At 46.8% G+C, this 24,444-nt stretch overlaps 1 protein-coding gene, 1 long non-coding RNA gene and 1 pseudogene across 2 annotated transcripts in view; 2 read left to right on the top strand and 1 right to left on the bottom strand.

Annotated features, from left to right (window-relative positions):
- The window catches only part of LOC102950588 (deleted in malignant brain tumors 1 protein-like), a gene marked incomplete at its 3' end in the record, with an annotated part of 44,482 nt that extends 36,800 nt beyond the window's left edge, over window positions 1–7,682 (bottom strand). The window contains exons 1-7 of the mRNA XM_042960069.1: window positions 7,614–7,682; window positions 7,194–7,224; window positions 6,999–7,031; window positions 4,962–4,994; window positions 3,338–3,491; window positions 1,391–1,608; window positions 19–336 (exon numbers count right to left, since the gene is read on the bottom strand). Of these exons, the coding sequence (XP_042816003.1) occupies window positions 19–336; window positions 1,391–1,608; window positions 3,338–3,491; window positions 4,962–4,994; window positions 6,999–7,031; window positions 7,194–7,224; window positions 7,614–7,682 (856 nt within the window). The remainder of the gene's footprint in view (window positions 1–18; window positions 337–1,390; window positions 1,609–3,337; window positions 3,492–4,961; window positions 4,995–6,998; window positions 7,032–7,193; window positions 7,225–7,613) is intronic.
- Window positions 7,683–7,846: 164 nt separating this feature from the next.
- LOC122232111 lies at window positions 7,847–23,075 on the top strand. The gene is made up of 3 exons (XR_006209472.1): window positions 7,847–7,929; window positions 12,637–12,793; window positions 21,587–23,075. It is a non-coding gene; the product is annotated as an uncharacterized LOC122232111 (long non-coding RNA).
- LOC122232174 lies at window positions 22,636–22,784 on the top strand (annotated as a pseudogene).
- Window positions 23,076–24,444: the final 1,369 nt, after the last annotated feature.

Raw genomic sequence — 24,444 nt, 5'->3', positions numbered from 1 at the left:
CATGGGGGGACAGGCTACCTGAGCAGACGACACCGGCGTCCTCATGGTGGCCACAATTGTGGTCTGACCACCCGGAGCTGGGGCACTGGCCAAGGTGGTTCTCGCTTCCCGAACACTGAATGTTATCCAGGAGGATGTTTCCAGAGCCCGGGCCGAAGTGAGCCTTTCCAGGGGCTGCAATGGCCCGTCCACACCCCAGCTGTCGGCACACGACCTTGGCTTCATTGAGGTCCCAGAGGTCATCACATATGGTGCCCCAGGCCCCCTGGTGGAGGACCTCCAACCGTCCTGAGCACCGTCCTGAGCCGCCCACCAGCCGCAGCTCTGGTCCATCTTCTAAACAGAGCAGGGTTTTATTTTTGAGTTTGGGAAGTTTTAAGTAGGAAGGATTTCTAGCTCCCATGTTCATGGGTAAGGCACATTAATTCAAGAACAAAGCGTAAGGCTGTCTTAATTCTGTAATAGGCGGGGTTTGTGGGCTTCAGGGTGAGACAGAGAAGGGTTTGAATCCAGCTCTAATGCTCTCTAGCTGTGTAACCTTTGACAAGTTCCTTCGTCTGCCTGGGCCTCGGTTTTCTCATCTGTGAAATGGGAGCTCCAGCAGCATGTATCTCAGAGGGCTGTAGTGATGAGTGGATGGGAATGGGAGTATAAAGCACAGTCAGTGCTCAACACCCAGCCCATGGCTTCTGCAGCTCTCGCTGTGTGGTTCTCTGACACAGTACTGGGATCCTGGGGAAATGGGTCCCCCGTTGCATTTTTGGACATGACTTGGATGAGGGTAGATTTATCCCCTGAAGGCACCTGGGCCACCAGGGTGTCTATGACTTCCTAAAGCCCAATAGGAACGGCTATTTCTGGGCCAACGGGCAGTGGCCAGCTCGATTGCCTGCTGTCTCCTGGAGACATCCCAGGGACAGCCTTCCCTTTCTGAGCGCACAAGCTGTGCCACACTGACCTTTTCCCCTGTCTCTCCAGCATGTCCCCAAGAGCCTTCATATTTGCTATTCTCTCTGCCTGGAATGCCCCCTCATGTCATCCATCACACGTGACCTCCTCAGCAAGGCCGTCCATTCCCATTCCCTCCGTAGGGGCAACCCCCTCACCCTAGCATTCTCTTCTGCCCTCCCCACCCAGACTCTGTCTTCCCAGGCATTACCACCACCCCCAAATCATCTTGTCATTTCAACTGCACCTCACTGCCTTAGTTCAATTGTCCATGTGACCCTCTTAGTGGGAAAAATCTATCAGGCACACAGTAGGGCTTATGGGACCAATTGCGGGGTATTTTAAAAACTTAATTTCCAGCCCTTTTCTAATAGCAGGAGCCCTCACAGTTAGAAAACTGTTCTGTCTTTTAAAGACCAAAAGCCTACTTGAAGCTTGCTACCTGACTCTCTTTCGCCTTGTGGAATCACGTTGAACATAGCATAAAAGCCAGTGTTGGTGATCATAGAATCACTTCGGAAGACCACTGTCATGATGTCTGAGGAGGAGAAAAATATCAGAGCTACTGAGGCACAGAACTTCCCCATGGACAGTGAGGCGATCCGGGGGCCATCGAAGATTTCAACGGAGTCGTAAGGGCATCCAAGGATATCCTCTAGGCTGGGGGGATCGAAGTGGAGGGTTAGTGGCAGATTAAAACTTCCTAGATCTAAAAGCTTAAAAAGTATGGCAATCATGGGATTAAATATTTGGATTTACTTTAAACTGCATATTGATATGTTAACTTCTACAGATGCCTTACTACAGAAGTCTTATTTTGTCTGAAGATTGTGGGAGGCTTATGGCTACAACTTAGCAATCACCAGTCACCGTCTACATGAAACATTAGAAAGACTAGTGTGCACTACAAATAAATTCTTACCAGGCCAATCACCCTGATGATCAGCATGTAAACATTACAGCCAGATTTTCCTACCTCCATATTTCATGACATTTTTCATACCCCAAATCTTGGGGAGAAAAAAGTTAATTTTATTTAATTTTATTTTTTTAATGTTTATTTATTTTTGAGAGGCGGGGAGGGCAGAGAGAGAGGAAGATACAGAATCCGAAGCAGGCTCCAGGCTCCAAGCTGTCAGCACAGAGCTCGACCCAGGGCTCGAACTCACAAAAAGTGAGATCATGACCTGAGCCGAAGTCGGATGCTTAACCGACTCAGCTACCCAGGGGCTCTGAGAAAAGTTAATTTGAAAATAGAAAGGTCAGCATATAGAGAGTATCTGCACTTTGGCGGTCTCTCACAAGGGATGTGTGTGAGGCTGGGGATTTTGAAGGAACTGTGTGATTTTGAAGGCACAGGTAACCTATAACAGGATAGACTTTGGAGGTGTGGGTTCAAGGTTCTCACTTCCTTGACTGCTCTCTGTGTCCTTAGGGTTTCAGTCAACAAAGAAAACATTTTCTAGAACATTCTTTGGCATAGGGCATGCCTGACTCCATGGACCGAGCAGTGTGTGCTACAGGTGGATTTTCATAGCATCTCCTAGTGTTGCTGGGTTCTCAGCATGATGTCTGTCACATACTACAAGAAGGTCTTTGCACAGACTCTGCCCATAGAACCACGTGTCGGAGAAAAGCTGGAGCTTTGACATCAGACAGACCTTGCCAGTTAGCCTCAGGCAAGTTAGTTAACCTCTCTGAGCCTCAGGTTCCTCATCTCTAATGGAGAGGAGAAGGGTATATATCTTAGGGCTGCAGTGATGCTGGAATATGACAAAGCATACCAAGTACATTGTATAGAGCCTGGACACACAGCCAACGCTAAAAAAATGTCGGCTATTCTTTCATGCCATGGAGATAAAAAAATGGAGATAAAAAAGTGAATCAGAGAAATATATTCCCTACGTGTCAGAGATGAGGCCATGCCTTCACTGCCTCCTTTCACTTGGTGGCAACATTGAGAAGATGCCGGGCCTGGGGCTAGAGCAGGTGGGTCAAGTGTGTGTATGGAAAGCCTCTTACTGTTTGCTGAAAATTTAGATAAAGGAAAAAGGAAGTCTAATAAGATAGGTATTGGTACCCATGGTAGAACAAGGGCAAAGCTGATAAGGAGGAATTGGGTGGCACCTTTAGAAAACAAAATCAAAAGAAGAACTATCATAATAAGGTTGAGTTAAATATGTAAATAAATCACTTATTGAATTTTTTAAACTAGAAGTAACTCTAGTTTTGATCACAAAATTAACTTGACCCTTAAATTGGGAAGAATTTTGCATTCTTCTGCCCCCCCCCCCAAACGTTTCGGTCTAAATGAAATATCTTTATTCTGATGTCACAAACCAATATTCATATTTAGAGAGAATCTTCTCTTAAAAGTTTGTTTTCTTACTTCAGAGTTGGAATCATGAGTTCTATGCGGAATTTTTTATCCACATGAATCTCCCAAACGCACTGGATGTCTGTTGGGTAGCTTTCTGGATACAGCGGACTGGAAAATGAGCCAGAGACACTAGACATGACCCCTCCACAAGAGCTAGTTCCTCCTGAAGCAACAGAAAGAGGATGTCAGCATGTGCCCATTTGTGTGACTCCAGTAATGACCCACTCACACCCAGTGGTCTGGTTGAGTCAGGCAGCAGTCCACCTGGGTGGACACGCCCAGGCTGTCTGAACAGATCTTTAGCCTAAATGTCACCGGGGAAGGAGAGTCCATTCAATCTCATTCTAAAGGGGAAAGTATTAATATATGGGAGTTCCCTGCCGTTTCCTCTCCCCTTACCATCTGATGAAGAAAATATTGTATTTTTCAGGTCTGTTCACTATCTTCTTCCTCTTCTATGGCAGAAAGATTCTTGCTTGTGGGGAGAGAGGCAGAGTGTATGTACATGGGGGGGTTGGGAATGAGGGACACAGGGACAGAGGCTGTCAGGTCTGGGTAAGGTGTTAGTTGGGGAAGGTTTGGGAAACCGGAGGCTCCAGAACAACTTTGGGGTCTGATGAGTTGGAGAAAAGTTGTGGACTGTTGAAGGACGCTATGATGGGCACCCCCTGCCAACCACGTCTTCACTACTTTTTCTGGGTAGATTGTGTTTCCTTTAACTTAGTAGCTCCTGAGACTGAAACTTACAGGTTTTTAGATTTATAAGAGTTACACAAATGAACTCTAATTCTTCCATATTAGTTGTCATATTAATATAAATCAGTACACAAGCATACATACACGTGCACACGTGCACACTCATGCACACACACTTAAAGCGGCAGGCCACACAAGAAAGCAGAAATCTTAGAGTCATCAAGTTATTTTAGAGGAAATTTGAAAACACAACATGCGTTGTTAACCTTGTCCTTAAATTACTATGTTGCTTAATTTTCTTCTTTCCATTTGTGCCCGACTCACTTGTAATGCTCCCAGAGTCCCAAGACTCCTGGTCTTTCCTGCAACGGATGGCAGGAGGTGGGGATGTGCCCAGGCATCTCATCACTCTGCTGTTGGTCGGTTGTAGTTAGAACAACCAGGCTGGGTCAGACAGACATGAAAATCCCTGGGACTGGATTTCCTGAAACCTCTACAGATAAGTTGGTGCCTGTCATGGGTACCCCCTACAGGACTGTACCCAGAAAGCAGGCTGGGTACCCCTGGATGGGCGAACCACATTTCCTTCTAGTTTCTTGTCACCCTCCCACCTACCTACTCTGACCTGGGCAGATCCACTCCCTTTACAGCCTGCCCCTTTGGTTAAAAAGTCAGTATTTCAGGCCTTAGCCGTATTAATGAATGCCCTTTGGCAAGGCCGTGGTGAGGACTGAGAGGCTCCATTGACTGAGGTCCTGACTCCCCTGGTGTTCTCATGGCTGGGGCCATGACAAGACTGGCGTGGGTAGTGGACAAGCAGCCCCTCGCCCATGCTGTTCCAGCCTGTCTGTGCCACATCCTAGGCACACTGCCTAGCATCTGCTGTGATGGCTCTCTTGGCATGGGGTTACCATTTCAATTTAAAACAAGTAACTACCTGTTATATGATCCTGAGAAGCTGTGGAAAGACCTAGAAGGAAAAAAAAGGGAGAGGATGATGAATTTCAGGGGGAAAATACTGAGTTTCATCTATAAGCTAGTGAAATGTGAAGGGTTTTCTCTGAAATGTCAATGTACTTAGTGCAGACTGAGAAAGGGCTGACGGTGCTGAGTGAATATTTCTACCATCTTGTGGCAGATTAAAGAAGGCCATGCATTCTTGGACCTGCCTCCTGTCACAAAGTGGGATCTAGGTCTCCTCACCTGACCCTGGTGGCCTCTGTTTTGCCCAACAGAATATGGCAGAGGTGATACTGTGCATTAAGAGACTGGAAGCTTCCATTTATCTCTGGGAACAGTGGCTTGCTCATGGCACCCTGAGCCACCTTATAAGAAGTCTGACTACGCTGCTGCAGAGACTGTGTGAAGAGGCCCCAAGACTGCCTGGGGAGGAAGGGGGCCCTGGCTGAGCCCACGCTTCCAGCAGTCTCCACCAAGCACCAAGCATGTGAGTGCAGCTGCCCTTGACTCTCCAGACCAGTCTCTAGGTGAACAGCACCAAATGACCCTGCTCAGTGCTATGTGGAGCAGAAGAGGCTCCCATCTGCCCAGTGCCCGAAATCCTGACCCACAACAACATGACGTGTCACTGAATAGTCATTGTGTTAAACCACTATGTCTGTGGAGTAGCAACAGATAGCCAGAATGGTTCCTGTCACTCAACACGGTCTTCCTCGTTTCCCCATCATCTATGTAATCTTCAGTTTACCTGAGTTACGGAAAAAGAGACAACTACAGGTAGGCCTTCATTTAAACATCCACGGCCCTTGACCCCATCCATAATGGCCTTTTAACTTTGGATGGCCCTTCCCCCTCTCTTGTGACCCCAACACATAAAGCTGGTCTGCCCCCCGCCCCGAGACACTCAGAACACATCAAGGTCTCCTCCAAAGAAGTGTCCAAGAAGGATGCTTCTGACAATACCTCGTGACTTGTGTAAGGTCTCTGAGGCTGTGCGGGGGCAGGCAGTTTCATTCAAAGGGCAAGAGATGGGGTCTGTAAAGTCCAGTTCGGCTACTTTCTTTCTTTCTTTTTATTTAAGTTTATTTATTTTGATAGAGAGAAAGAGAGAGAATCCCAAGCAAGCTCTGCACTGTCAGTGTGGAGCCTGATGTAGGGCTCAGTCCCATGAACTGTGAGATCATGACCTGAGCTGAAACCAAGAGTCTGATGCTTAACGGACTGAGCCACCCAGGTGCCCCTCTGCTCCTTTCAAATCAAGTTATCTTGGGCAGGCTTTGGTTCTGCTTAATCCTTAGCTGCAAGAATTAAATAAATTAATTCATACAGAAACCCTAGCATCATGCCCTGCTGCTGTGCAAGTGCTCAGAAATGTCTATTGCAATGAAACAAAATGCCTTTTCATTTATCTCCAGTGTCATTTCATAATTTACATTGCATGTGTTGGTCTGTTTTTGCTAATCTTTTTATTACAGATGAATATCACTCAATCATTACATTACAAAATCTTTGAAAACAGGCAAAAGTCGTAAGATTTCCAAGAGCGTGTACTTTGTGGTCAGACTGACCAGTGTCAGTACTCGGCTCCACCGTTAACTTGCTGAATGATCTCAGGAACGTGACTCAACCTTTCTGTGCCTCAAATGTCTCTTCTGTAAAATATAATATAAAATTCCTTTTTGCAGGGTTAGCCATAATCTGGGCAAAATGTCTCCCCATCTTTGTGCTCATTTTAACCTGTCTTTGTGTAGCCAGGGCCAGTGAAATGATGTGGTAAATGAGACTGGTGGCCAAGAACACTGACGATGTGGGTAGCCTTGGTACGTTGCTAACTTTCTATGTTTCAGTTTACCTACCTGGAAAAGTACTTGCCTCAAGGGGTTACCGGGAGGATGAAACAAGTTATACATATGACGGACTCAGAACAGTGCCTGGTTCTTAGCATTTATAAGTAAATTGGATATTATTAATATTATTAGAAAGTTGTCTAGACTAGAAAAAGATACAGACATACCTGGAGGGGTGGGAGGAGGCAGTTCTTCCGCACCTGAATGTATAAAGAAGGGTAATAGGTTGCTTACTTCAGTGAATCCAAAGCATGGAGGAGGTGGGTGGGAGATAGAGGGGAGAGGGTACAGATGGGGACTGAAGGGGAGACACAGGACTATCTGGGCACAGGACTCAGCCCTCCTCTGGCAAGATCCCTGACCGAGGGAGGTGGGACACAGCAGCTGAGTCACCTATGCCCCACGGTAGGCAGGGCTGGATTACTCATGACCCCTCTTATGCTGAATCACGTGGATGACTTGAGAAAATGCAGATTCCAGCCCCGTTTCCCAAACTAGTTCATTGTGATCTCTGGGGGCGGGGCCCTGGACTCTGCATTGTAATGCCCCGGGTGGGGCTGGGGTACGTGAACATTCTAGACTTCCAGGTGCTGCTGAAGTGTGTGTGTGAGCCCAGGGCTTGGTGCAGAGCAGACGCTCAAGGATTATTTCATGCAAGAATGAGTGAATGGGTGGATGGATGAAAATTCCATCTGGGATGCGTAGTTTCAAAATGTCTTCGAGAACAACATTAGAAATTATTGCCTGAGACGGCAGAGGCTACCTGAGCAGATGACACCGGCGTCCTCGTGGTGGCCACAGTTGTGCTCCGACCAGCCCGAGTGGGCGCACTGACCCAGGGAGCGCTCCATCCCAGAGCACTGTACATTGTCCAGGAAGATGTCTCCAGAGCCGGGGCCAAAGTGGGCCTTCCCAAGGGCGGACACAGCCCATCCACACCCCAGCTGTCGGCACACAACCTCAGCTTCATTGAGATCCCAAAGGTCGTCACACACGGTGCCCCAGGCCTCCTGGTGGAGGATCTCCACGCGTCCTGAGCACCGACCTGAGCCGCCCACCAGCCTCAGGTCTGGCCAGTCCCCTGCAGAGAGAGATCTGGTGAGTGTGGTCTCCATATGACCCACCTGAGGTTCACCGGCACCGGGCCTCTGAGGCCGGCAGGACCATGGGGTTGCAGAGGGACATGCCCGGTCTTGAGCCCTGGGACGTGTCCTCATGTTTCTCATGTGTTCCTGAGCTGCAGGGGGTGTGGTCTTCAGCCAGTTTAATTTCATTTGAAAGGTATTTATTGATTGCCTTTCCTGTTAGGCATTGATGCTGCTGCTATAAAACCAAGAGATATGATTCCTGCCCTCAGGGAGCCTAAAGTCCTTCAATCACATGCAGACACTAGGACCATGCTTTATTCCACCCTGCGATAAAAGTGGTGAAGGGAACACGTGCTATGTTATGAACAGACCAAATGGGGCACCTGGAAGGAATCCTCTTAAAATGCTGAGAAGGCTAAATACCTAGTAGTGCAATTGCTGGGTTCTAGAGTAGTTCTATTTTTAATTTTTCGAGGAAACCCCATACTGTTTTCCAGAGTGGCTGCACCAGTTTGCATTTCCACCAACAGCGCCGAGGGGTTCCCCTTTCTCCACATCCTCCCCAACACCTGTTGTTTCCTGAGTTGTTAATTTTAGCCTACCCTAATGCTTATTTGAAGGGGCACATGCACCCCGATGTTTATAGCAGCATTATCAATAGTAGCCAAATTATGGAGAGAGCTCAAATGTTCATTGCCTGACGAATGGACAAAGAAGATGTGGTGTATATATATACAATGGAACACTACTTGACGACAAAAAAGAATGAAATTTGCCATTTTAAAGATGGGACTAGAGTATATTATGGTAAGTAAAATAAGTCAGTCAGAGAAAGACAGATACCATATGATTTCACTCAGATGTGGAATTTGAGAAACACAACAGATGAACATATGGGAAGGAAGGAAAAATAAGATAAAAACAGAGAGGGAGGTAAACCATAAGAGACTTTTGAATACAGAGAACAAACTGAGGGTTGCTGGTGGGGTGGTGGGTGCGGGAGGGGCTAGATGGGTGATGGGCATTAAGGAGGGCACCTGCTGGGATGAGCACTGGGTGTCACAGGTAAGTGATGAATCACTGGGTTCTACTCCTGAAACCAAGACTACACTGTATGTTAACTAAATTGAATTTAAATTAAAAAAATTAAAAAACAAAAACCAAAAACTGAGAAGGAGTGGGTCAGGGAAGAGGTGAGGAAAAGCCTTTGAGCCAGAGGGAAAAGCATATAGTTATGCCAACAGACCCTGAAATGTCGTTTCCCTCATGCATGTGTCTAAAAAGTATGGACTGACACACATACACATATGTGCGCACACACATACAGCCATTACCACGTGTAAAAAAGTCATAAATAATAATTCCAAAGGTGTGAAAACCTCTGCAGTTTAGACAGAGAATGAACTTAGAGCTGGGAGACAATAAATAGCCCAAGAAAAAAAAATCAGGAACAGCAGATATTTGAGTCCTGTCAAGAAAAAGTGTCACCTACCTGGATTATTAATAAGTGATTCTTCAGCATCTGTTTATATAAAGAATACATATGTCAGTATTTTTCAAAAATCCTGCCTTCCGCTATTGAAAACAAAGGTTTTAATTATATCCTTGCAAATGTTTATTGATCTGATAGGGGAAGGATTCATCCGAGGCCATAACAGAGAGCTTCTCTCTCTCTCTCTCTCTCTCTCTCTGTCTCTCTCTCTCTCTCTCTCTCTCTCTCTCTCTCGGCTTGCTCCTGCATGGCAAGGAAACCACCAGGGGGGTATCACTTGAACTGCCGATTTTGTGGCAGATGAATGTGACTTTGGGGAGTCATGGGGGGAAACTCAGATAGGCAATAATCTTCCAGAACATGGAAACAGGAAAAACACACGGCTCATGGGGTTGCAACTAGGTCAGGCATGCCAGGCATCACAGGACGCCAAGAAGCAAACAGATGGACAGATGAACGCACCAACAAACAGACAAAGCTTTTAAGTATCACCTCGCATGAAAGTCACAGGGAGCAGGTACTGACATCCGACAGAGCCTCTCCTCACATGAGCAACTCTAAGTAACAAGTTCCTGATCTTTCAAATCATACCAGGTATCACAGCTCTTAGTTTCGCAAAAGACATCTCATTGTCAGAAAGGGTTATCGGTTGACGTTCCAGAGGTGACGTCCTCACTCCCTACTAGTGTTTTGCACACGAGTAAAGCCAAAGTATTAAAAAAAGTTGTAATGTCATAAGGCGATTAAAATAAGCCACTTTAATTCACCGATTCCCTTGGTGTGTTAAGTGGGGAAGATAGTAGTACAAATGAGCCAACGCGCAGTCCCTTTGGCAGGTATCTGCACGTGCTTTACAAAGACAGCTCGAATCCTTTCAGCTGTCCTGCAAGACAGCAATCGGTCTCCAATTTTACAGAGGGAGAAACTGAGGCTCTGAGAGCTTAAGTGTTGCCCAAATGCCAGTCTGAATATCAGCACCGGCTCTGGGATCCAGACTCAAGTCTGTCCAGCTTGACATCTCCTCACTGCCTCTGAATGGAAGACCTTTAGATAAACTCCTTAAAAATTCCCACTCCTGTATTTAAAGGGGCACCTGGGTGGTTCAGTCGGTTAAGCATCCGACTCTTGATTTCTGCTTAGGTCGTGATCTCATGGTTCATGAGTTCGAGCCCTGCATCAGGTCTGTCTCTCTCTCTCCCTCTCTCTCTGACCCTCCCTTGCTCATGCTCTCTCTCTCTCTCTCTCTCTCTCTCTCTCTCTCTCTCTCAAAATAAATAAATAAACTTAAAAAAAATTCCCATAATTGAATATGTTCTTTGCACTTGTCAATACTCAGCAAAGCACACCTACCTTTGGTGATTCTTACTACCAAATTAGAAAATCAGAAGGTTTTATTCTGGGAGGTCAGCAGTTAAAATCTTATATTTTTGACCGAGTTAGAAGAGATAAAACAAAAACCGAATGCCACCTGGTTGAGACCCCTCTCCCTGTCTCTGGCCTGCTCTGAATTCCAGCAGGGTGGTCTTAAAGCATGGTGGGGCTGGCAATGGCGTCTGAAAGAGGAGGGGCTACCTGAGCAGATGACACCGGCGTCTTCGTGGTGGCCACAGTTGTGCTCCGACCAGCCCGAGTGGGCACACTGACCCAGGGAGCGCTCCACCCCGCAGCACTGAAGGTTGTCCAGGAAGATGTCTCCAGAGCCCGGACCAAAGTGGGCTTTCCCAAGGGCGGACACGGCCCGTCCACACCCCAGCTGTCGGCACACGACCTCGGCTTCGTTGAGGTCCCAGAGGTCATCACACACGGTGCCCCAGGCCTCCTGGTGGAGGACCTCCACGCGTCCTGAGCACCGACCTGAGCCACCCACCAGCCTCAGGTCTGGCCAGTCCCCTGCAGACAGAGATCTGGTGAGCATTGCCCTCTGGGACACAGCACATTGCCGATGAGCTGGCTGAGCTCTCCACCCTGACACCACTATTAGGGATGGGCAACTTGATGAAACAGTCAACTAGTTAACCTCCTCGTTGGAGGTTAATACATAATCAAGATTGTCAAAGGTAACATTTAGCCTAAAACATTTATTAGTCGAGCATCTCTTGGGCCAGAGGTATGTGCCAATCTGTTTTAGCTAAATGCAGAAAGACAATGTAAATAATATTCAGTGATTTGTGGTTTTGTGAAGTGCGTTTGTATGCGTGTGTGTGTTTGTTCATCTTCACCTGTACAATAACTCAGGAGGTAAGCAGAAAAGTCCCCGTAGAGCAGTTTTATCCATAAGGAAACTGAAAGTTGGAGAAGTCAACTCTCCTGATGCCAAAGTTCACTCTTTTTCTCTGCTATTCCATCTCACTGCCTCTGGAATGGCTCTGATGCCCACTCATTTTGAAAAAGGCGGTTAGTGATGCAGAGATAGGGCAACTATGAGCAGGACTGGCCAAATAAAGACAAGATAGGACCCCACTAGAAGGCACTTGTAAGGTGCTCAGGCTTGGATGACTCAAAAAACACTGAAGAAGAAAAAAAAAAGCACTTTCCTCACCCTGGGATGCTAAAGCCAAAGAATCCCAAGAGTTTTGGATGCCCCCCCCAATCTGCATAGGGTCAACTGGCCCCTTTGCAAATAGAGGAACTACTTACAGCAGTTTTAGTTCCTGTCCATGAGGTAGGTACAAATGCAGGTGCCAAGAGCAAAGAATACTTGGTAAACGAATGAACGCATCCCAGGGCTTACCTGGTCTTGCTGTCACTGTCTTGGGTGTTGTCATTGGGATTGCTGTGAATACAAGATGACACCCTTCAGGTAAAAAGGGAGGATGTGGGTAAGTCAAGATGGCCACCTCCCTTAAGCACCAAGATTCTGGTTGACTCTTTCTCCCTGGCATCTTTATAATGAGTGACCCCCCCCCCCAATCAAACTCTGTTTACACGTGATCTTGCTATTCCTCATCCAGCTGAAATGATATCGTCCTCCTCTTCTCAGCTGCTGGAAATATAACAACACTTAAGTTGTGCCATTCTGTGCCAAAATGTGAACATGCAGGGTGTCCTTCCAGGGAAAAAGGCATTTCTTCCATGTGCTGCTGTTTTGTTAACTTTCCCTAAATGGGGAATGCTTGATTAGGTGCGCTTCAATGTCTTTGATAAAAGCAAGGAATTGAGAAATCAAATTGACGGTTACCAATTTACAGAGACCCAACTGTTGGTATGTGTCACTTGGTTCCACAGTGAATGAGCATCAAACTTGTGCAAGATGTGTGCAGACAGAATGTCTCGGCTAGCTGGACGGATACGGGGAATTCAGAAACGTAAGAGAGAGATCAAACTATGCAAATAAAAGCACCAGCAGTGGGGACAGAGGCAGACACACGAAGGAAGAATGAAGGTAAAGTGACAATAGTAAACGTGACTCACTGATTAGATGTGGGGTCCGGGAAACCGCCTCTGCAATGATAGAGAAACCTCATCAGTAACTGTTCAGTCACAGTGACAGTGACTTTCTCTGATCCACTTTGTGACACAGAGCATCTCCTCTCTGTTTCACGGCATATTTCCCAAGCTTGCTACTGAGCCTCCCCAGCTCCTGCTAACAGAGTGGGAGACTGGTCTGAACTGTGGTTCAGACTGACTGGTGGACCAGGGTGGATGCTAGAACTGCACATGAGGTCCGTGAGGCAGCCTTTTTTCTCTTAGTGGTAAATAGTGAAGGACCCATCCGTGGGTGACCTCAGGACAATTACTGAACCTTTTATGCCTCAGTTTCCTCATCCATAAAAGGGGAAGAACCATGGGTTTGTGTGAGGATAAGGAGGGAACGCATATAAAGTGCTTATAGTGTTGCCTGGCATGAAATAGGCGTTTGGTAAATGTTTGTTGCTATTTTGATCACCTTCGTTGTGCTTACCAAACCTTGAGAACCTGGGTTTCATCAGAAACCAACCTTGGCTTAGCTTCTGTCTGCCTTCTGGCTGCAAGTCCTATACACCCCATCTCTGTGCTCATATGGCTCCCTCACCTGCTGTGCCCCCTCCCTATTTCTCGACTCACAGCTTGGCCAGGCTTAAAGACAAACGTAAGGCTGTTTCCTCCTATGTTTCCCTCATGTGTACAGCCTGCGTCTCTCTCTCTCTCTCTCTCTCTCTCTCTCTCTCTCTCTCTTTTCTAATGTTTTTTTGCTGAGATGCATGTGTGGGTGTCAGTTTAGTCTATTCTAGTCTATTCTATTTGTTTGCCTTCATTTAGTATATTCTACTTGTCCTCTCATTGCATCATGTGCTCGTCTTGAACTTCTAGGTTGTACCCAAGCCCCTCCTAGGCTGAGACCACACCTTCTTTTAAAGGTGTAAGTTTGAAACCACCCACCTAGTACTAGATCCAGAGTAACTCCAGAAATGGCTTCCTAATGGGCTGACTGCAATGAGGTGTTTATGGGACACCAGATCCATGGTGAAGTTGCCAAGTATTCAGCACTTATGATGCGCCATCACTGTGCTAAGGGCTTTACTTGTGTCATTTCAGGTAAGCCCCACAACAAGCCTAGGAGGTAAGCTTCTCTTATTCCCATTATAGGGGGAATGGATTGAGGCACAGAGAGGTCAGGTCTCTTGTCCAGCATTAGAGAGTAAGCGGCTGGCTCTAACTAGCCCCGAGGCGGGCCGTCCAGCTCTCGCTCCAAAGCTCCTGCTCCTAACCACCATTCATACCTTTGGCTGCAGAATAATAATAAGCGATGAAGTTTTTCCCCATGTTGTTGAAGCTTCGGAAGTACACGAGGGTCAATGAGCTGGAGGAGGACGCGAAGGTGAGGTAGGAACCAGAGCAGGTCTTCCCCAGGGACTTTGCCGAGGATGGAGGGCCGTCCAGGATTTCAAAATATTCATTGGTGCAGTCGAGGCTAGGGAAGCAAAGACAAATGGCTGCCTCTTGGCCTCCCCATTAGCGGATCTTGGAGGTAGCCATGAGGCAGACCCTTTCTTTCAAGACAACGAAGCTGGGGCAGATTAAAAGCCTGTCAGTCATTTAAACATAGTTTGGGTTCTTTTTATCCCACCTTTTCTTAAGGGGATGGGATTTTCCCTGGAAGAGGGAAGAGGAGGCTGAGACAACAGATGGACACCTGCTGATGCCTGGGACTGTGGGTGCCTGGAAGCCCAAGGCCAAGGCCGGGCCAAGCAACGGACTGCCTGTGGGACATGGCTTCAGGTTGCAAATAACTTATTTACAAACTTTACAGGAGACCTGCCCAGAGGTCTGCCCAGCTTGCTTTGTGCAAGTCATACGATCTGTCAGCTCTTGTTCTACGTTGTGGGGTTTTGTCCAGATCCCTGGTGTTAGAGTCAGAAGACCATTTCCATGCCTTGGCCTCATGAGTGGTGCCCTCTAAGTCATATTTTTTTTTTAAAAAAAGGTTTTTTTTAATGTTTTACTTATTTTTGAGACAGGGAGAGACAGAGCGTGAGCAGGGGAGGGGCAGAGAGAGAGGGAGACACAGAATCCAAAGCAGGCTCCAGGCTCTGAGCTGTCAGCACAGAGCCCGATGTGGGGCTCGAACTCAGAAACCGCGAGATCATGACCTTAGCCGAAGTCAGACGCTTAACCGACTGAGCCACCCAGGCGCCCCAGTCATCTTTTTTTTTTTTTTTCAAGTCTACTTATTTATTGAGAGAGAGAGAGAGAGCACAAGCAGGGGAGAGGCAGAGAGAGAGAATCCCAAGTAGGGTCTGTGCTGTCAGTGCAGAGCCCGACGAGGGCTTAAACTCATGGACTATGACATCATGACCTGAGCTGAAATCAAAAGTCAGACACTTCACCGACTGAGTCACCCAGGTGCCCCTAAGTCATCTTTTGATTAAGCAAAATTCAAAAGTAATAAATAATTCAAGTTGTTCCTGGGAATTAATTTCCATAAGACACTCATTTGCAAACGACATCAGACTTGACTACTTACAATATTAAAACCTGAAATTTCTTAATTTATTAGGTCTGTTGGGGGGGTGTCTGCATCTTTAACCAGACATTGAAACATACATTCCTTCTCTCTCTCTCCCTCCCACCCTCTCACTCTCTCTCTCCTTCTCTCACACACGTGTGTGCACGCACACACGCACACACCCACACGTAGATGTAGGAAATGTTGAGAGCAGAATAAGATATGTAGCCCAGCCAACAGTATTGTATTACTTCCTGATTTGACATTGTCCTACAGTTATATAAAAGCCACCATTGGGGGAAGCTGAGTGATGTGTATGCGGGACTCTATGTATTGTTTTTGTGACTTCCTATATGTCTACAATTATTTCAAAATTCAAAATTCAAAAGGGTGTGAAGGACTCTTTTGCTTATGAGAATCAAGCATGGGAAAATGCTTGGAACTTTAAACTGCACATGTACTTAAATAATGTACTTGTGACTTACTTAAGATACGGAAATGCCAGCAGTATATGATCAGATGCCTTTGCCTTGATTTCCCACACACAGGTTATGTTGTCATGCATTTCATTCCGTGGGGGATTCCTAATCGCTCCAGATGAGTTAGCGATAATGCTGCCACACTGAGATTTTTCTAAAAGCAGAAAGGTATTTTAGAATTTCAGTCTTTTTCATTGTTCAGTTCATTCATTTTGTGATTTACGCTTTATTTTCCTTTCATTTTTTTTTTCCACAAAAAAGGTCTCGTGGGTCGTTACCTTGTGGGTATTGTCTTAAGACATATCAGACACATAAACCAGTCTAAAAACTCTTGGAAACTTAGGAAATTAGGGCATGAAAGTGTCAGAGTTTTGAAACATCTCTCTCTTTTTTTGAGAATTCTACCACTGACATGGTCTTACGGGGCAGAGCAGTTACCCAATATCAGTCAGAATCTTTCCCTCTGGTTACTCCCTAGTGGTGGGTCCTGCGGCTTTGATTTTTGTCAGGCCACCAGTAGTAATGAGTAAGCAGCTTCATTTTCCCAATTAAAGCTGAGCCTACATGGAGCCTGTATGTGTATGAAGATGTCAGTGTTCCATCTGTCATCTGTTATAATTTATTAAAATTATGCTATTAGAAATCCACTCGGTAGTAAGAACTTTCCCTGAGTCATCCACCCCTCCAACAATGACATCATTCTGTGTCTGCCTGTTCACAACCTGTCCATTTGTTTTCCCATCTGCTTGTCTGTCTGTCTATCCATCTGTCCAATACTCAGCACAAAATTAAAGATAACACCTATGACAGTGGCATTCTCCATCAGATTATCTGTCTGTGTGAGAACTGGACCTACACTTGATTGGCTCTGGTCATCTACCCGTGTCTCTTCCATAGAAGGACCAGCCAGGCCCTCCAGGCATCAGTATTATTTTAGTCCTTTATCTCCAAGTGGTGCTAAGAAAAGTTTAGTGAAGCTTCTGGAATCCCAAGATACAGGCAACAAGAAAGGCGGGGGGGGATGGAAATGGAAGATGAAAGAGAAAGGACAAACAAGGAAGACAGAGATTGTCAGAGAAAGGAAAAGGTGGGGAAGAAGAACAAGGTCATTATGGAGGCAGCTCTCTGAAATGATGCTCTTGGGTAGCGCCCTGGCAACATTGCTGTGTTAAGAGCTGCAATGTCCTTCACATGTAGTGCCCGTGGTGGAGACCACACAGGCCGGCATTACTTGATTATTTGGACTGCCTTCTTTGACTACACAGAAATGGAACTGGAACTGTAAATTTATCAGCCTTCATTATTGGACACTTTATTCAGAACATGAGTTCCGAGGGATGAGCCAGATAGGGCAGTAGTATTTTTGCTCCCTTTCCTTGGAGAACCACTTCAGGGCTTGAGCTGGAAGATGGTGGTCAGAGCAGCCAAGGATACCAAAGTCTCACCTGCCATCATTGTTCCTGCTGTGAGGGCCAATGGGTGATCTGTCAAACACACACAGGACATGTGGCTCATCAGCTGGTGCTGAGGTCCCCATCCCATCTGCACATGATACTCTGAAGCAGCTCATAACAAATACAGTGTGGGGTCCCTCCTAGAACTGCTAAGTCATCTCTGGGGGCAAAGGCCAGAGCATGTTGGGGATGTTAATATGTAGGAGATGGAAGAAGCACTGATCTAGATCCTTCCCAGATTTTGATAAATTATCCTCTTGTCAGACACACAAATGAGATATCTTAAAATTCAGGGATTAAGAAAACTAAGGACATGAAATTCTGGCACCCGTAGACAACTCCAGTGACCCAAGGGCACTTCGAGGTAAGAATAGGAAGAGGCACTGATTCATCCCTTCTTTTGACCTGGTGAGTCAGCACCTAAGGATGCTGCAGATCCTCCTTTGTGTCCCCCGGAGACCCTTTCCTGGGACCAATGCATTCCCACCTGCTAGACAACCCAGGAGGCAATGTGCCTGAGGCTTTATCAGAGCTTTTCCACTCAGCCTTACTTATGACCCATTGTCCGACCCAAAGCTGAGGGCAGGGCATCAGGGAATGTGGGAGATTGAGAAGGAGAGATGGCACTGGCATGGAAAACTCTGGGTGCTGGCGCTCAGAGCATGCAGGAAAACCAACGGCAAAGGCGGCTCTGGGGGCACCAGGAACAAGGCAGAGGCAGGGAGAGGGTGGGGATAGAATTGGGTCACCTTGACTGTGGCCAGGTCCAGCCCACCAGCCATCTGCCCCTGGGTAGGAAGTGTCCTTCCCCACCTCTTATGTTTTCACCACCCCCTACCCTAGCCACCCATATCTCATTGCCATTACCTTGCAACCCCCAGAGCTGACAACCTGAAAGTGCTATGCAGAGGTCTGGGAAATTTAAAATCTGCTGCCTCTGTGTAAAATGGGGAAGAAGTAGAAAGTGAGGCTGGATCAGATGATTTCTAAGGTACTATCCATTTCTCCCACCAGACAGTCAGGTGACTCCGTGTGTCCCAGGCACTCCACTGGCCTGGAGAATGACATATCCAATTTCCAGCAGAACCTCTTCCCCAAAGTTTGGGTAAACTGCACATGTAAATATTTCCTTCCTTACCTGGTGGTGTGGCCATAGAATATTCAGCATCTGTAAGTGTGAAGGGTTAAGATATCTGCTGTAAGCAAATAACGTATTGGTTCTTTCTCAATAGCTACATTTACGTTGTCTTTTGAAAAGTACTGTCTTGGAAAGAGCCAAGGCTGGGCTCTGCCAGGGAGGGGAGCAGGGGTTTACCTGAACAGATCACGCCGGCATCTTCTCCGTGCCCACAGTTGTGGGAAAGCCAGCCGATGTGGGAGCACTCCTCCAGGTGCTGTTCATCCCCCCTGCAGCGCACATTGTCAAGGAGGATTTTCCCAGATCCTTCCCCAAAGTGGGCCTCACCTGGGGCTGAAATGGCCCAGCCACACCCCAGCTGCCTGCAGATGATGTTTGCTTCTGACAGATCCCAGAGGTCATCACACACGGTCCCCCAGACTCCCCGGTAGAAGAGTTCCACGCGGCCTGCACACCTCCCGTGGCCACCTACCAGCCGCACGGGGGCCCAGCCTCCTGGGGAAGAACCAGGGGTCAAGGGGTGATGGCCACTCGCTCTGCCTTTTGATGACCAGACTATCTGATACCCAACCTAACTTTTCTTACTTTCTATGACTTTGTTATTCACACTCTTCACGCTGTCGTGTGAGATCCCATGCCATTCTCCACGTGCGTCTGCTTTGAGAAGCCTCTAATGTCTCCCTTATCCACACTCTATTTAAGGCCGCTTGCCTGTGGTAGAGTATTTACCAAAATGACCACAGTTCTTCTCTTCCCAATCTCCCCACTCTTTACAATGTGACATTGCAGCTCTGCCCAAGAGGTTCTAAGCTGGTGGCCTGGGACTTGCATTGGCCAGTAGAATATGGCAGAAGTAATGGTGCACTCATGTGAAACTGAGGCCTCAAGAGGCATGACAGGCTTCAGTTTACTCCCTGGGAACACTGAGGTAATCATGCGAATAAGCTTGAGCTAGCCTGTGGGTGACAAAAGACACATGACCTCATTGCCTCCGTTACCTCCAATAACAGCTATGGAACTATAAGACATGTGAGGGAGGCCATCCAAGGCCAGGCAGTCTTCACCTGACTTGCTGGATAGTCACAGATGCATGAGCAAGCCCAGCCGAGTCAGCCAAGACCAGCCACGCCTATCTTAGATTGGCAGAGCTGCCCAGGTGACCCTTAGACTCATGAGCAATGATAAATGATGGTCATTTTAAACCATTGTGCTTTGGGATGGTTTTACATGGCAATAGATAATTTACACACTTGCTTATCTGTTAAGATAAGTTACATTTTGTGGTGACCATTTTGCAACATATACAAATATGGAATCATTATGCTGTAGACCTGAAACTAATACAATGTGATATGTTAATTATACCTCAATAAAAAAAAATGGATGTAAAGAAGAAAGCTTGGGCAGATATATAAAAAATGTAAACTTATAAAAAACACAAAAAAGAAAGATGTGGAGTGTGAATTCATGTGATTGAACTCACAGAGCCAACAATGGCGCCTTTGGTAATCACCACGCCCTCAAAGCCATGGCCAACGGCCAGGAGCTATGGCACCTGCTGGGCACTATTCTACCAGGGATGCTCAAACCCTGAAGAGTGATAATGGCTCCTCTCTCTCCTTCCTGAATCTTTTTTCTTTTTCTTCTTTTTTTAAATGTTTATTTATTTTTGAGAGACAGAGACAGAGTACGAACAGGCAAGGAGCAGAGAGAGAAGAAGACACAGAATCTGAAGCAGGCTCCAGTCTCTGAGCTGTCAGCACAGCTTGAACTCATGAACCGCGAGATCATGACACGAGCAGAAGTCAGAAGCTTAACCGACTGAGCCACCCAGGTGCCCCCCTTTTTTAATCTTTTGACTGTACAGCTAGATTAAGAGACTCAGGAGTCCAATGTTTTACTCCTACCTTATCTGACCTCAGACTAGACCTAATTTGTAAAAGAAAAAAAAAACTAACTCAGGGCTGAATATCCTAAAATATTGCTCATCCCTGATCACAGCAGAAAACCATCTCAAAGAGCCAACTCACTGTTCACTAATTCTGTATGGTTATCGGCCAGCCCTAAGTTCTAATTTGGAACACATGTTAATGTCTCCAACCCTGCAGCTCATAGGGAGTCTATCTGGTTTCTTCCCTGCTTGACATAATCCCATTGCCCCCTCATCCTTCAAGTCCTGCCAAGAACCCTTGGATCTGGATGGAGACCCTCTTCTGGGAGCCTATGGCATTCTGTGCTTCCCCATTAGAGTATTCACCACACTTTTTGGTAACAGTTTCTTCCCCCCTCTTCCCATGGACTTAACTTACTTGAGGATCAACTCTGTTTATTGCTATCTATAACCCCAGTGACATTATGAATCCTTAGTGACATATATTCATTCACTCATTCATTGTTGAATGAACAAAGTTGTTCAGAAGACATATCATAAAGAGAAACAGTCTTACCTGGAGGTGCAGAAGAAGGTGAGTGTTGAGTCACTGATGTGGGAAGTAGGTTCTCATAGGCTGTTGGTGGGTAAAAAAGAAGGATGGTCATCTGGGAGCAGTCAAAACATTGGGAGAAGATACAGTTGCTTCAAGGCGTCATCTGCCTTCTCCCAGGATTCACCAGGAATAACCACGACACTGTATTCTAAGTCCAGGACCTCACAGCCACAAGATCTTCACTTAGGACAGAGCATGGTATTATTGCCTGTTGATGAATGAACATGCACTACATGGCCATCAGAAAAGCAAGACTCGTGGACAATTTGCCCCATGTGACCTGCCGTAGGAGAGATCATCAGTTGGCCATCATCTCTTTCTTTGCTGCCTTCTCTCCATGTGTGTCATGACATCACCTGAACAAAGCAAGGAGATTCACAAAGCAGTTCCTGGAAGTGGAGTGCAGGAGAGAGAGGAGGGCATCAACTCTGAAATGCACCAGAAATCTTTGAGGGCAAAGAAACTATTTTACATCTTGATAGTGGTGGTGATTATACAGCTGCACACAATCACCCAAATCCATCCAACTGGACCTGAAAATGGGTGAGTTTTATGGTGCACAAATCAAATATTAATTAAAAATATGATGGGTTGATGGATGAATAAAGGGATGATAGACATATTGATAAATTTATCGTGTGATCTAGGTAGGTAGGAGCTCATTTTCTTTTCTTTTTTTTTTTTTTTTTTAGGAGCTCATTTTCAAATCCTTCAAATTCTGCTGCATATTTGACAATCATCACAATAAAATGTCAGATGGGAAAGGGTCCCCCAATTTCTAGTATAAGACCTACATCTCCGTCCTTCAATGACCACCTCTCACTTGCCACAGTGCCACACACTTCATTCAACCAATCCACGTGGCTGCTGATCCTCTCCTTGTTAGTCACAGAATGTCAAAGGCATAGAATTTTATGGATCCTGGACTCCAATGTGCCTGTTCTAATGACATGGAGAGTGAGGGCCAACGTCATTCACCTGGAGAGAGACCAGCCAGGATCAGATTCCTTCAGCTCAGGCCCTTTGGCTCCCACCCCCCTCCCCCCCACACAGCCTCCCTTAGTTGGCATTTGACCAAAAGAAAAGATTGTGTGAGTGCCTGGCACCAGTGCTTGTCTGGTGCCAGGCGTTTTGGGCATTGTCACATGCAATTCTCAATTATTCAATTCTCTATGTTATTCTGACTCCTACGAAGAGAAATGAAGATGAAACGGGATCAAGAGATGACATCACTTGGCTGAGGTCGTATAACTGAGGGTGAGCATATGCCATGTCTGCCCCTCCCATTAGGGTGCAGACCCTGTGAAGGAAGAGCACTGGGGGGAGGGGTTTGACCTCTGCTGTGGCTCCAGTGTTTACCGGCACAGAGTTCAGCATGTGGTGGACACTCAGTCAATATCCATGAACAGACAGATGGGTGAATAATGAAGCTGGGAACCAAACCAGGATCTGACTCTAAACCTCACACCACGTCTAGTAGATGAGGCCAAATGTAAGACGGGTCCTACCTGGGGGCAAAGCAGCTGTGGACTGAACACCTGTCAACATGGAAAGAGACTGAGCATGTTAACGTGTCTTATTTAGTGATTATTTACTGGTAACATTCTAGTTTTAGGGAGCTTGGAGGCAGACAGAAGCAGAGACCATGCCCTTGAGGATCTTAGCATGTCCTGGGGATTTGAGCCATGAGACCAGTCAGCAAATGCTGAGCGTCCCAGGGGAGCTTCAGAAGGCAGTGCTCATCGCTTCTCGGCCTTTTGGCTAAGATCAAGTGTAGTATCTGTTCTTATCAGAAGGCAGTGCTCCCCCAGGGACCTTAGATGTTGAGGGGTATGGCTCAGGACGAGCCAGGTGTATCCTGGCAGAGCTTGTCATTCGTAGGAACGTTATCCCAGCTGCCAGAGGGACAGAATCAGGAAAGATTCTGTGAGGCAGAGTGTCAACTGGAAAGACACATAGGTTTGGGAAGGTCACCAGGCTTAGACGTGGAAGGCTTGGAACACCAGCTGAAAAATTTGGCCCATCACCAGAGGTCACAAACTCAAACTCGAAAGTTTCCAAGGGCCGTGGGAATAAAACAAGTAAGGGGTTTGAGTGACGGGGACTGTGTGAACTGGAAAGCTGTTTCATGACCAAAGAGTCAGCTCTTTCTCAGATCCAGTTGGTGAACGTAATAAAAGAATTTGTTGTTTTGAGCTTTAACTTCTGTTTATACTTTTTTTTTTCACAAATGGAAGAATTTGGATTTTTATGCCAGATAATGTGTTTTGGCTGAGTTCGAGTTCAGCCTGAATTTTCAAACCAAACAGGTCACATCTGAGCCTGGATCTGTGATCATGAGCCATACTCAGCAATCTGCAGCCAAGGGGATGGTCAGGTCAATGCACAACTTTGAAAGCGTGTAGACAACACCAGTGGCCTGCCTTGATCCACTGACATTTCTGGACCGTGCTGGCTGTGTGTATGGAGAATGAGTAGTGAGGGGATAACAGTAGCCTTCCAAGTGAGGACTGACAGTCAGCACCTCACCTGTGCAGACGACACCAGCATCCTCCAGGTGCCCGCAGTTGTGCCCGGCCTCACCCCTGTGCACGCACTGCCCCAGGTGACTCTCGCTGCCCGCACACTGCAAGTCGTCCAGCAAAATCTTCCCAGAGCCTGCCCCGAAGTGGGCCCCCGTGGGTGCTGCCACGGCCTGGCCACACTGCAGCTGGCGGCACACGACTGTGGCCTCGGCCAGGTCCCAGAAGTCATCACACACGGTCCCCCATGTGCCCTGGACGAGAACCTCCACTCGGCCCGAGCACCTCCCTGTGCCATTCACCAGCCTCACGGTCATGGAAGCTCCTGGGGAGACAGAGCAGCGGGATATTGTGAGATTGACCTTTATTTATGTCAGCATGTTGCCTTGATCCTGTTACAGTGGGCCAATATACTGCTGTTGTCATAATTCCTCTGGGTTGGGCAGATAGAGAGATCAATGGTCTTGGAACATCAGTGCTGGACTTTCTCCTTCCCGGAAGTGCCAGAAGACCCCAGTGAACAGCAACATCTGGCTTCTGGAGGGGGAAAGGCAGAGGTCCTTGGGTCTCAGCCTTGCACACGTATCCCTGTCCCACTGACGGCAGAAGAACTTCAGGGAATCCTTGACTTGAGGGCCATCTGGATGTGATGGCCATGGCTTTGTGGACAGCTGACCAGAGTATTTCCATGGGAGTTGCCCAGTACGATGTAATCTGGAGATTACAGAGTGCTCTTTCTTGCACTAAAGACATTTTTTTTGCCGCCAGCACAGTGGTATTTTTAACCATAGAACATTCCCTTAATGCCTAATAGGGGAAAAAGTTGATAGAGTTCACCCCTCAGGATTTACAGTCAGTGACAGGATGGAGAAACCACACACTTTGTGCTATCAGGGCAAGTAAGAGGGATACCTCTAGGAGTCTAACAACACTATTGGTGACAGACATTTCATCTGCTTTGTGAGATCAGTTTATGTAGGACTGGCTTTGAAACAGGAAGATGATTTCTGCAGGTCGATCATAAAGGA

The sequence above is a fragment of the Panthera tigris genome, chromosome D2 (assembly GCF_018350195.1).
Source record: "Panthera tigris isolate Pti1 chromosome D2, P.tigris_Pti1_mat1.1, whole genome shotgun sequence".
Lineage (NCBI taxonomy): Eukaryota > Metazoa > Chordata > Mammalia > Carnivora > Felidae > Panthera > Panthera tigris.
The sequence above is the reverse complement of the archived record's forward strand: the minus strand, read 5'-3'. Positions and strand labels throughout refer to the sequence as shown.